The 13160-nt window shown below is 39.4% G+C and overlaps 1 protein-coding gene across 1 annotated transcript in view; it reads right to left on the bottom strand.

Moving 5' to 3' along the window:
• Positions 1-3765: 3765 nt before the first annotated feature.
• Positions 3766-13160, bottom strand: part of LOC110018366 (protein PHYLLO, chloroplastic) — a 186472-nt gene continuing 177077 nt past the window's right edge. The window contains exons 28-29 of the mRNA XM_020715657.1: positions 4567-4674; positions 3766-4264 (exon numbers count right to left, since the gene is read on the bottom strand). Of these exons, the coding sequence (XP_020571316.1) occupies positions 4009-4264; positions 4567-4674 (364 nt within the window). The 3' untranslated portion in view covers positions 3766-4008. The remainder of the gene's footprint in view (positions 4265-4566; positions 4675-13160) is intronic.

Below are 13160 nucleotides of genomic sequence, written 5' to 3'. Positions count from 1 at the left end.
CTGATAGTAGCAAAGAAGGGAGAGACATGTGTGGTCTTTACTAATGAGGACCATGAGTGTGGAATTGTTGAAGAAGCAAAAAACAACAAAAGATGGGCTTGAGGATGCTTCTAACCAATCACCATCAAAGGGTAACATTGTCATTTATGCCACTTTGACAAAAATACTTAAGATACACATGCTGTTGTCTCTATTTCCACCACATAATCATCATAATGGATAGTAGATTCTAACATATCTCAACATGTGATAAATACTGCTACAAAGTTTTCTTCATATTCTCCCCTAGCCGTACTAGAGAGCATCCAAACAACTGATGATACATCACAGCCTGTAGTTGGTAAGGGTATAGTGAGAGGTACCAATTATATGACATTGTCCAATGTTTTGCATGCTTCTTTTCCAGTGAACCTTTTATCCAATAATGTCATTCTTCTCTAACTAGAATGTGTTGTTGCTTTTGATATTTCTAAGGTGTTTTCCAAGAGAAAGGGACATACCAGATACTTGGGATTGGAACATGACATAGTGGACTCTAGTACTTAGACCAGGAGTGGATGGACTCAACTTTGACATTCATGGCAGAGAATACTGGAGTAGGAGAATTTGGGAAAAGTGGAAGATGTGTTAATGTTACATCACAGATACATTTGACACTCTTGTTTTAGTTTACTAAGCCAGTTGTATCATTCTTTATATGAAAAGACAAATAAACAAAAACTTGCTTGTTAACTTGTGAGTTTAGCAAGTTATTAAGAGCTCTTATATAAGTTATGGGAATATGAGTTCTGATATTTTTGGTTTGATTCATTCTTTGGGAACCTTGTTCTATAAGTTCTAGGAATGATTATCGATACTCTGAGCCCTTTATTGATTGCTTTTCTCGATTTACTTGGTTATATTTGATGAAAAATAAGGGTGATGTTCTTGCTTGCTTTCAAGACTTCCACAATACAATTCATACTCAATATGATGCAATAGTAAATGTATTAAAATCTAATAATAGGACAAAATATATCAACAAAATAATTGGGGAATACTTGTCAGCCCAATGAATACAACATCAAACCACATATTCATACACACCAACATAAAATAAAGTAACAGAGAGAGAATAAACACCTGTTAGAGGTTGCCCGAAGCATGATGATCAAAATGAATATACCAAAACACTTAAGGGGGCAAACAGTTTTGACAGTTGCCCAGTTGATCAATAAGATGCCATCAAGGGTGTTGGATTGGAAATTTTTTTATTAGATTTTGAAAGGAGATAATAACAAGATATTTCCATTGAAGGTGTTTGTATATGTACGTTTTGGGAATGATAACAGACTATCAGCAGAGAAACTGGATCCCAGAGCTGTGAAATGCGTTTGCGGGTGACTCTGCTACCCAAAATGGGTATGTGCTAGAGCCCAATAACAAAAAAAAAGTTTGTGAGCATGGATTTATCATTTAGAGAAATTGAACCGTAGTATACCCAAGAGGTGGACTTACCACTCGGTGACTCACCAGATACAAAATATATGGGGCAAGAAAAGGTGAGTAACAATGGTGAAAGAGTTGCAAACGTGAGAGCAATGCTTGTCCCGTGGCGTGGGATGAATTAGTTGAGGAACCGAAAAAATGAAGAGTGAACCCATAGGTGTTGGATTCAAGCTGAAGATGTGCTAAGGGTGCATACATGGAGAAGAAAACAAAATGAGCGAACAATGCTTCCAGTGCCACTTGTGCCAGCTAGTTCATTGTCCCAGTCTTTCTCGACTCTTTGAGACACCTACACCATCCACCTCCAATTCAGAACTCCAAGGTGATACAACTCCTCCTCTCCCTTCTCCTAACTTTAAAGAGGACTTCTCGCAAGGATGCGTGCCATCTTCCCAAACATTTTAGGTGAGAGCATAACATTGCTCACTTTGTTTCATAATCTAACATATCACATTTATATGAAGCACTCATTGCATCTTTATACATCGTATCTATACCGAAGTGTTGGCAGATTACTACGAAGGATCCCAAGTGAAAAGTGGCTATGCATGAATAGTTTAGGGCTCTCAATAAAAAATGAACATGGGAGATGGTTTTACTACCAACGGGGAAGAAAAAAATTGGGTGCAAGTTAATCTTCACAATAAAACAAACTCCAGAAGGGAAGGTAGAGCAATACAAAGAATGACTGGTGGTCGAAGGGTACATTCAGATATATAACATTGACTATGATGAAACCTTTGCATCAGTAGCAAAGATGAGCGCACTGAGAGCACTAGTTTCTCTTACAGTAAATGGTGGGTGGAGTTACACCAACTCAATGTGAAGTACACATTTCTCTTAGTGAGTTATTGGAGGAGGTATATATGGGGATACCATCAGGATTCAGTACAATCCAGACGATGAACAATACGTGTAGGCTCAAGAAGTCACTGTATGACTTGAAGTAGTCTCCTCAAGCCTAGTTTGATAAGTTTAGAAATGCTATGATGGGCATGAAATATTAGCAGATCAATGTAGACCATATGACATTTTTTTGACAACATGAATGTCACACCACTATACTTGCTGTGTATGTTTATAATATCATTATCACTGATGATGATAAGATAAGTATTGCCCAATTAAAGGTAAGATTGAGAAATGAATTTGAGGTAAAAAATCTTGGACAGCTTAGATACTTTCATAGGATTGAAGTGACTCGTGGTGGTCTTGTACCAACGAAAATATGTACTAAATCTCCTCACGAAAACATGCATGTTAGGGTACAAACCTGCAGTTTCTCTAATTGACCAGAAGGACAAGTTGAGTGCAGAGGCAAAAGAACCGGTTGATCGTGTGAGGTACCAAAGATTGATGGGCTATCTAATCAATGTATGTCAGACTGGCCTCGACATCTCTTTTGCAGTGAGCGTGGTGAGCCACTACATGCATGATCCAAGGAAGGGCCATACGAATGCAATGTATTAGATTTTAAAGCACTTAAAGAGTGCGCCAGGGAAGGGGTTGATGTTCAGGAAGAATGAACATGTAGACATTGAAGACTTTTGTGCCGCTGACTAAGCGAGTTGTGCTGATGACAGAAAATCCACCTTAGAAGAGCAAGAAACAATATGTACTAGCAAGGTCAACAATAGAGGCAGAGTACAGGGCCATGACCTTAGGAGTTGCCTAGATGATGTGACTGAGAACCTCGTTGGTTGAGCTCAAGATAGACCAAAGAATTCAAATGAAGTAGTGGTGTGACAACAAGTCAACAATCAACATTACCAACAACCCTAAGCAACACGATAGAACCAAGCTTGTGGAGATTGATAGATTCTTCATCATGATAAAGCTGAATAACGGGCTACTGGAGCTAAGCCATGCAACCACTAGGAGAGCAAATGCTTGATTGCCTTACTAAAGGATTTAATTCATTAGATCTGTCTAGGTTATGTGGCAAGATAGACTTAGAGGATGTCTTTTGCCCATCTTGAGAGGGAGTGTTGGGAATTGGACCTTATTTAGGGTCCTATTGGTAAAAAGGAAATGTTGAAGAAGTCTAGGGGTTTATTTGTAAAACATTGTAATACCCCATTTAAACCCATGTTATGAATGTACATATTAGAATTCCAGCAATTCTTTAGATTTCGATTTACTCTTTGAGAGAAATTAAGAATGTCGTTGTAGTGAAAATTGGGTAAAAAATCAGCCAGAAAACTACTTCACAACTCTAGTAATCATGGTACACATACGCATCCCAACATTATACTTCTATCAACAATTTTTCCGGCCTGCAGAAATGACAATTATAGTATTTCTAATGAAATATCATAGATTAATAAAAAATACATGATAAAAAGTTGAATAAATTTATTTTAAACTAAATCTTAGAGGCATCGACATGCCAAAGAATGAGAAACCAGTGAGCAGTAGCAAGAAAAGAAACATTAAACCTGAATAATACTAGTACCTTATTGAAGCTTCAGTTGATCAGCTGGGATGAATTCTAGAGAAACCTGAAATCTAAAACAAATGCTATTTTCTGTTCAGTCTTGTCAAGAATTTCCTCACAGCATTAATCACTGGGAAAGGGTTCTCCAAATGCGCTGCATGGCCACATTCTGGAACTACGACCATTTCACATAAATCTCCTTTACCGTTAACTTCACTGGGACAAGAGTTTTTGATTTCGTTGCGCATCTCCTCTGCGATTCTTCTGAATTTGATATCTTTTTCTCCCACAATGAGTAGAACAGGATTCTTGCAGTGGTTTAGCTCATCCCAAAGTGGCCTGGCAACAGAATGATATTGAGATGCAGAACATGATATAAATGATTCTCAATATGCTTTCTGAAATCCCCCAAATGAGAGAAAAAAAAGGAAAATTGCTCAAAAGATTTTGTTCAATGTTGTTCAAGTAATTAATTGAAAACGTTGCCCAAGTACATACTAACAGGATTTTATTTGTCTTCTGACGAAAGAAAAGAAATCAAGTAACCAAAAGAGAAGAGTCATTTGATACTAGAAACAATGCTGATATTAACACCAACTGCTCGAAACAAATGTATGAAAAAAAATTGGAGGCGTGCCCACCTTTGCCTTCCACTGCTCAAGCCAGTGAGACATTTTGCAAGGGACTTGATATCTTCGTGTTTCTCGCGCTGCTTTACTATTTTATGGAAGAGAGGATGATCCCTTAAGCTGTTGAATAGAGCAGAAATAAAAAGGGGATAAGAAGTTAAACCAGTTGAGGCAATGAAATTTGCCTAGGACAAATTATGACAAGTCGGCACAAGGAAGATTTCGTTCGGTTCACACATCACTCAAAAGTAACTTTTTTTATACCAAAAATAAAAGATTATTATTACATTAATAAGATAAGTTCATGTATAGCCGGTATATGCCAGAAAAAAAAGACAAAAATAATTCATACAAGTTCAATCAAATATGTCCCAAATAGTTGAGTGGATCTAGAACAAGGCTCTAAAGTGTTTCTCCTAATTAGTAACCTCATCAAGCAAAAACAAAAGTTTGCATAAAGATCAAAGATGACAACCATTTTCTTGCTCAAGTAATATACACGAATGCAATCATCCACCATAGAACAAAAAAAAAAAAAAAACAATTGAGACCAAGCATAAACATATTACTTTATCTGCCTTTGTCTTGCAACGAGTATAAGTTCATTTATATGCAATAAAAAAAAAAGTTCACTGTTATTATCACCTAACAAAATATATGATAAAAGCACCACATAGATTGTAAGATCAATAGTAGAAAATAGTTTCCCACATTAGAAATGAAATATGAGTTGAGTTCTTAAGAAGTGAGCCTTATCCATCAGCCTAAGCTTTTGAATTGATGGGTGTCCATCTACTAGTTAGTGTATTGGTTTTAACTAATGCCCCCAAAGTTCCAACCTCTTGATAAGTGATATCAGATGCAATAATTTCGCTGGTTTGAATATTTGAAAATATTTGATGATGGATACATAGCATCCACTTGGTAGATGGAGTTAAAAATCTTCCGTCCGGCTGAGTAAGTGATGCAAAGAGGGATATTATTGATATCCATATGAGAGCAAAAGAATAGTCATACATTAGAAGTTTAGTCCTTATATAGTAGCGGTGGACCTTAGCCATTGATAAATGTTCATCTATTAGTGTACTGGACTCGAGATTGTGATGTTCCACTCTACGCAAAGTAGTAATGCCAAGTTTTGTTTAGAATCATCATACATGTTGAAGCCCTAATTATCTTGAATTGATACATAATCAAACAACTAGTTTTTCAGAGTCAAAATTCAACCTTGCGCTTCTTGCTTAAGAGATACTGATTAAGAAAAGTTCCTAGAGAACTTCGATCAGATTACTTCATTCCTACAATATATCCAGGATGCCAAAAATGATTCATGTACTACACTAACTCACACAAGCTTTAGCATTCCCAAACTTGTCAAAATAGCCTTTAGACACACACAAGGTTGATGGTTGCTACCAAATGTGCTGATATTTATAGATAATCAAGGGGAAAAAAAACTATTAAAAGAGTAGACAAACATATTCCTCTTCAATTTCATAGAAAACGATTACAAGATAAATATAGGGGATGACTCCCACATGAAGAAAATAGTAAAATCAACCATAACTTTCCATTGTATTCTTCATGCTTTGTGAGTAGATTTCCTTTACTTTTCTCTTGTGATGAATATGCAGGATTTGTAGGATGTGTTGAATGCTTCTAGAATTAGATTTTAATACTAATGTGATAATCATTCCTTCTATGCCTCATCTACTTTTTGTAATGGCCATATGAATTATTAAAATTTGTTGTGAACCCATAAAGACTCGGATGAGCTATGACATGAACAACTAGGGAGATCACATTGAACTAATGAATGAAGAAAAGTTAGTACATAGAGAAATGCAAATAGATAGGGAGATTGGTTTTGATGGGTATAACTTTGGGGGTTTCTAGGGTGACGGAAGAAACACTTAATAAGTTAAACCACGCTTCTTCACGCATTCGGTATATGCTCCTTTTTTTCACTAGCTATATTTGAAACTCTTGGTATTTGATCCTACAATCAACTTAGGCAATCACAAGAGAAGGATAGCTTTCATATCTTGAAATTCACCAAACCAATTGATATAGTTAGATTTAGCTTTAGACTTAGTGCTGTAATTTAGGAGCAATTATTATAAAAACTATTTTAATTTGCATTTCAAACTAAGACCTTAGCGTAGTAGAATAGAATATCGCTTAAAGAACTCGTGACCTCCTTTCCTGTGGGAGTGATAATCCAGACTCAATAGAGTCCTACATTACTGAAACGATACGTATACTTATGTGAAAAACCCCAGTGAGTAATAATAACTAATTTTAAAAACTCAATTAATTAGCAAGGGAGCGGATCAAGTTTCTGGTGCCATTACCAGGACTTACATTATTGTGATAATCGCTGGGGCGGATCAAGTTTCTAGCACCGTTGTCTGGGATGCGAAGGTTAAAAAAATTTTAGTTGAACCTGTAATACATATATTTGAAAATTGTACTGTTGTTACTTAGCGTGTCTAGTTACTGTGTGTCTATTTAATAGAAAATCTAAAATACAAAAATATTTTTGAGTGTTTGAAGTGCTTGATATCTATCATATTAGTTAAGTCTTTAGAGTTGAATGTGAAGTTTAGGAGCGGCGGACCTTGAACCATACAACTCAGATCTAGAGAGAACTTTTAGGAGGATTAGAAATTAGAAAAGACTCTAAGAATTTGTTGTAGAAATGGTGGATCAACAAATTAATGAAGATTCAGTCCTTGATTATAGTGCTAATGATTAGAACCCTACGATACATTTAGATATTACAGAGTTTCTAATGATACAATTTGATTTAGACTTTTTCTCTTTTACCAGAGGAATAAAGCCAATGTGTGGCTTAATTCATTAGCACCAGGTTCTCGGTTCGATTTAAGCAACTTAAATCGCCCAAATTAAGTCATTTTCATGCTATTTTCTTCCCCAACTCCTCACCGATGATATAAGGGCGATCATTAGGAAAACCTTTTCTCCTTGTTTTGAGCTTGATCTCGAGGGTTTGAAGGGTGAAATTCATCTTCAAGAGGTAAATTTCATTACTTTATGCTTGAATTTCCTTTTTCATCCAAGAATTTGAGAAGATTTAGGGGAAACCGCAAAGAAGAGGAAGAGATTGAGGGGAGAGCTGATTTACCTCTTAACTAACATATTGATCGCATTTCTATCATTTGCAAGTTCATTTTTCGCCATAGCTATCGTTGTTCTTATTTTCCATGGCCCCAAAAACATCTTATAGCATGGGTAAAGATTCTATTGACAAGAAGAAGTTCATTAACTCTAAAACTCAGGAGAAGTATAATGAACACTTAGTGTCAAAGAAGCTAATTGCTGAGCGGGGCTTCATTAGCCCCAGAGGTCAAGTTAAAAGCATGATTGTTAGCAGAAATTGGGATGCCCTTTGCTACACCACCGCTATAGCAGTGATTTCTGTGGTGAGGGAGTTTTATGCATATCTCCCCGATGCTTCATCGAATTCAGTATATGTGAGGGAGAAGCGAGTGGCGCCAGACTGACACCTAGGAGCCAGGGTCCAAACGCCTAGGCGCCAGTCTCTTCTCAAATCACGGAAAATAGCCATTTTTGGCACTGTTTTGACACCTGAGGCAGCCAAAATTGCAGAGCCGTGATGATGAACCTTCGGGATGAGAAAAGAGGGATTGAAATGCCTCTTTTAACCCTCCTTTAGAAGCTTCTTAGGGATCTAATGAGGGAATCTCAATCAATTGGCGGGGTGAGGTGGTTTAAACGAAGGGAAAACCCCCCCCCCCCCCACTCAATCAACGTTTATCGAGCTAATCAGTCTCCCTTTCTCTCACATTCTTCGTCGATAGGTTGAAGGAGTTTGGAGAGGTTTGGGGAGAGCATTTGGAGAAGCTTGGGAGAACCTTGGAGAGCACTTGGAGAAAGCTAGGGGAGCTTCTCCCTCATTTTCCTCTTCTCCTTTAACTCCTTCCTCATCTTCTTCATCTTCCTCCACCTCATTTTTTGAGTGTGCGAGAGGATTTCCATGAGGAAGGGCTCGACAAGCAAGAGAGCAAGGCATCCACTCCCCTAAACTAAAGAAGAGTCATCCTAGCTCGGGGAAAGCTCGTCGGAGGATCGCTGGAGCACCGCCAGAACATAGACTTCTCTTCTATTGTTAGGAGAGCTTCATCTAGAACAAGAGCGTGAGCTACCGCGATAGTATAACATCCCTAAACCTTTGCGTCTTTCCATCTTAGCTAGCCCTAGGAATAGCTTAAGATTGGTTGTGAGTTCAGGCGCTTACATGGGGTGAGCGTGGACGACCGATGTTAGGTGGCGCGGTCACACTCCCTCGGATTGATCGTTGCTTTCCTAGAGGAAGTCCTAGGTTAGAATTCTCATGCGTGGCCAAATCTTATGCGGAGCCAAGCGATCCTCCTCTCTGAACCCTAGACCTAAATTCTGGCAGGTTGGAATCCCAATCTCCTCTTGCTTTGGCTTTCCCCAACCTTCCTTGGAGGGGTTGAGATGTTTGGACTTTGCAACTTCAAAAAAACTCTGTAGGCAGCTCACTTTGCAAAGTTAGGATGAGTTGTGAAATGGAAAAAGCTTTATAGCTAGCTATTTTCACAACATTGTGGAGAGTCTCCCATTTGAAGACCCGGAGGTGAAACTCCCCACACAACTCGTCGAAGCAGGAGGTGGCTATGCTGCACATACAAGTGCTAAACCTTAGGTGTCTAACGTGTGATTGTTAGCACAAGTGTGGCTTGTCATCGAGCATGATCGTTTGCTTTGAATCATGTCAAGTGTGTCCTGCATGGAGCATCTTGCACTTGCACGTTTCCTCGACCGGCTGCCCCGACAATATTTTTACCTCGACCGGCCGCCCCGACAATATTTTTACCTCGACAGGCTGCCCCGACCTGGTCGGCATCACTCTTGCCTCGACCGGTCGCCCCAATCCAGTTGGCATCACTTCTTCCTCAATCGGTTGCTCCAGCCCAGTCGACATCACTCTTGCCTCGACCGACTGCCCTGGACCAGACGACATCACTTTTGCCTCAACTGACCACCCCAGCAGGTCAATCGACCACTTTAGTCTGACCGGCCATCCCGGCTTGGTCAACCAATCACTTAGGTCTGATTGGCCGCCCTAGCCTGGTCCATCTATCACTTGCTGGTGAATGTTTTGTATGTGCATGTGTCTGATTGCTTGCTTGTATGATGCACTTTACCTGCATGTGTCTACCATTTGCATGTGTTTAGTCGTTTTTGGGGTAAGGTGTAATTCTTCTCGGTGGCGTTCTATGCCCTAGACTACCAAGCACAATACCTCTTGCCTTATATGTCTTGCAAGTCAGCTTGCATAGTCATTGTCACTTGCTTGAGATGCATTTCGAGTGCCCATTCATACTCAATCCCACTTGTATGATTCTCCCAAGTGAGGTTCATCACATCTTTCAGTTCACAGCATTCACGACATACTCATCTGTCTGGCCTCTGCCTCTACGACACATCCACATTTTTTGGTCACTGTCTCCACAACACATCCACCCATTCAAGCCTTTGACTCCAAGGCATGCCCACCCTTTCAAGCCTCTACATCCACAACACACCCATCCGTCGAACTGTTGCCTTCATTACATGCCCACTGTTTCAAGTCACCGCCTCCACGACACACTCATCTGTCGGGCCTCTACCACCACGACACGCCTAGTCCTTTGGGTCAATGCCTATATGCCACACCGATCTTTCGAGCCGCTACCTTCATGACACGCTCACCCCTTCGGGTCATTACCTCCACAACACACTCATTCATTGGGCCACTGCCTCTATAATGCACTCATCTTCTGGGCCTCTGCCTTCATGATACACCCACCCGTCGGGCCTCTGCCTCCACTACATGCCCACTTCTTCGGGCCTCTGCCTCCATGACACACCTATCCTTTGGGGCTCTATCTCCACGACACGCCCCCATTTCTGAGTCATTGCTTCTACAACACTCACCCCCACCACTTCTATCATACGACTGTTTGCATTTGCATTTGTATGCGTGCATGTATAGCAAGATAAAACATCGGGATTTACACGAGTATAATGTAATCCAAGAGATCTAACTAGTGTTATCTTGCATGTTACGGGCACATATTTAATAACTTTTATTTCAAAGTTAAAAAGAACATATTTTTCTACTTACTACATTCGCCATAATTTTAAAATTATGCATGTAACAAACTAGACCATATATAAGACCAAATCTTTTCAAAATCCATCTAATGTGACACCCTTCAGATCCCTTGGATCTTTATAACGGGGCCAGTGTGGCAATCCCATCAAAGTCATACGTACCTGAAGACTTACCCTACATTTAAATACTAGTTAGGACACTTCTCATTAGATGGTGTGCTAGGCTAGGATTTAGGATGATATGTGGATTTTTTTTGGATGCCTTTTGACTATTATTCTTTGCTGGATGATTGCTCGTGTTAGCCATACGTCACTTTTGTGCTTTTTGGTGTGCTCGTGTGCTTGATATGTATGATAGTATAGCCGGGTGTTCCTCTACAGAGAACCGTGCTTATATAGATGCACACACACAAATATCATTAGAAGGGAGCAAGTAATGATTTCTAACATTTTGCTTGCAGGTGTCATTCAGCTACCCCGATTAAAAGACACGGCTATTTATATGGTGTATGTTTGTTGGCCTTCCTGCTAACATTGTTTCAGGTAGATCAAATCTTTATTCTCTCATTCAAATGTACTTGATAGAGTCCCTAGGCTGTTTGTATCGGAAATAAGGTATGAGCACGGGTTTCGAAAAGGACGACGCATTGAACCACGTGACAGAGACCAAGAGTGGCGGCTCGAGTCCCGTATCTTGAGTCTGAATTCTTTATTTTTGAATAGGTCTAGGACCAAACATGTATATGCGGAGTTCGACAGCATTTCTGCTTTTCCTGAGATATGTTTCTGACCCAACAACACTAGTATCTTTTATATCTTGGAGTGCTCTACCTTTCAGTTGCGTGTTTGCATGCTTTGACTTTCTTTCTTATTTCTTTCTGGTTTATCTTGGATATCACGAAAAAAGCAATTTAAGCTCGCTAAGACCTTAAAATTGTAAATTTTTCTATAAAAAACTTCTAATAAAAGATTCAAGATAAACTAAAACTTATGATTAAAATATTCAAAGTTTTTAAAATCTGTATTTAACTTTCTTACATAGCCTTCAGACCAATTTTAAAACAGGCTGCATTACACGAGTATAACCCAAGTCATATAATAAGTCATCCTCAATATCTAAGAACCGCTTTAAATAATTACATCATTTGCATGTCCCGAAGAGAAACCTCGTGCTTCATCAACCCGACTGACCCAAGGTTGTCTAGCGTGCCTAGGTCATTAGAAGACTCATCGACCAAGTCGGGTTGTAAGTCCTTTTGTAGGGAGTGTTTTCTAGCTTTGTGGTTGAACATCCCTTTCTTCTCTTTTCCAGCGGCATCCTTGCCATATCGACAAGTATAAGTCCTACCATTTAGAGCTCCACCTGACAGTCATAAAATAGAGTTTTGTTCCTCTCACCTTAGAGCTTCTAAGGTCCCCAGTGAACGACGTAATTCACAGATTGCTAAATGGGGATCTCTAGACGTGTTCGGTCGATTGCTTTCACGACCAGATAGACTTAGGGTCTTAGTAGCTTGAGATGACAGGTCCGTTGTAACCTGACACAGCTACCTCTACCTTCCAGGGACCCCTGTCGAGCCCCGTCGCTCATTTTTCCTTCGTTGGCATCATATCAAAGACCTGATTGCCAATAAGCTGCCTCCCATTTGAGATACGATGATTTGTTCTTTACCCTTATGACCATGATGTGCTTTGATATATCGGGATTTCCCGTCGGGATGATTTGGTTATTTCGCAGGCTTTGTATGCCGATGATTACGTTACCCACGCAGGGATCGTGAGAAACTCTCTGCCCCGTGGCTTAGTAGGAGCTTTGAAAGCATCAAGTAATTCCCCTACGACATATCCATCCTTTGATAGCCCTGTGCTACTCGAAACTACTAATACAAGCAAAAATCCTTTGGATCAAGGTACAACCCCCAAGGGATACGTCCCTTTGGGAGCACTCTAGACCTAAGAACAGACAAACATACCAAATCTCTGGTTTTAGGTAGTATACAAAGGTATTCTTCGCGAATATTGGTCTATGATGCTTTCGCCTGATCTTATTTTGGCGGACATATGACCTTTCCTTAAGAATTTATCGCACGTAGGATCTCCATGTTCATTCTCTTGTTTGTTGTCTTTATCATATGTCCGTCTTTCTCGATTCCTCTCTTATCTTGATCATTCATATGATCTGGTAAAATGAAAGTATACGATGAAAGAAAAATTGAAACTACTTAAAAATAAAAAAAAGAAAAGGAATGAAAATAACCCTGATCACAAGATCTTCGCATCCCTCCCACGTTAGTGCTTTGATTGCGATATTTACACATCCCGCTCCTCGTCAGCGATAACACAATTTCATAGTCTTTAGAAACATAAAGAAAATTTAAACCAATACTTTGACATTATTTATTCAAGTCAAGTCCATCGTTGAAATAATTGAGTATATC

This window comes from Phalaenopsis equestris, unplaced genomic scaffold (assembly GCF_001263595.1).
Source record: "Phalaenopsis equestris unplaced genomic scaffold, ASM126359v1 Scaffold000016, whole genome shotgun sequence".
Taxonomy (NCBI): Eukaryota; Viridiplantae; Streptophyta; class Magnoliopsida; order Asparagales; family Orchidaceae; genus Phalaenopsis; species Phalaenopsis equestris.
Note: the sequence above shows the minus strand (reverse complement) of the source record. Positions and strands in the feature narration are given on the sequence as shown.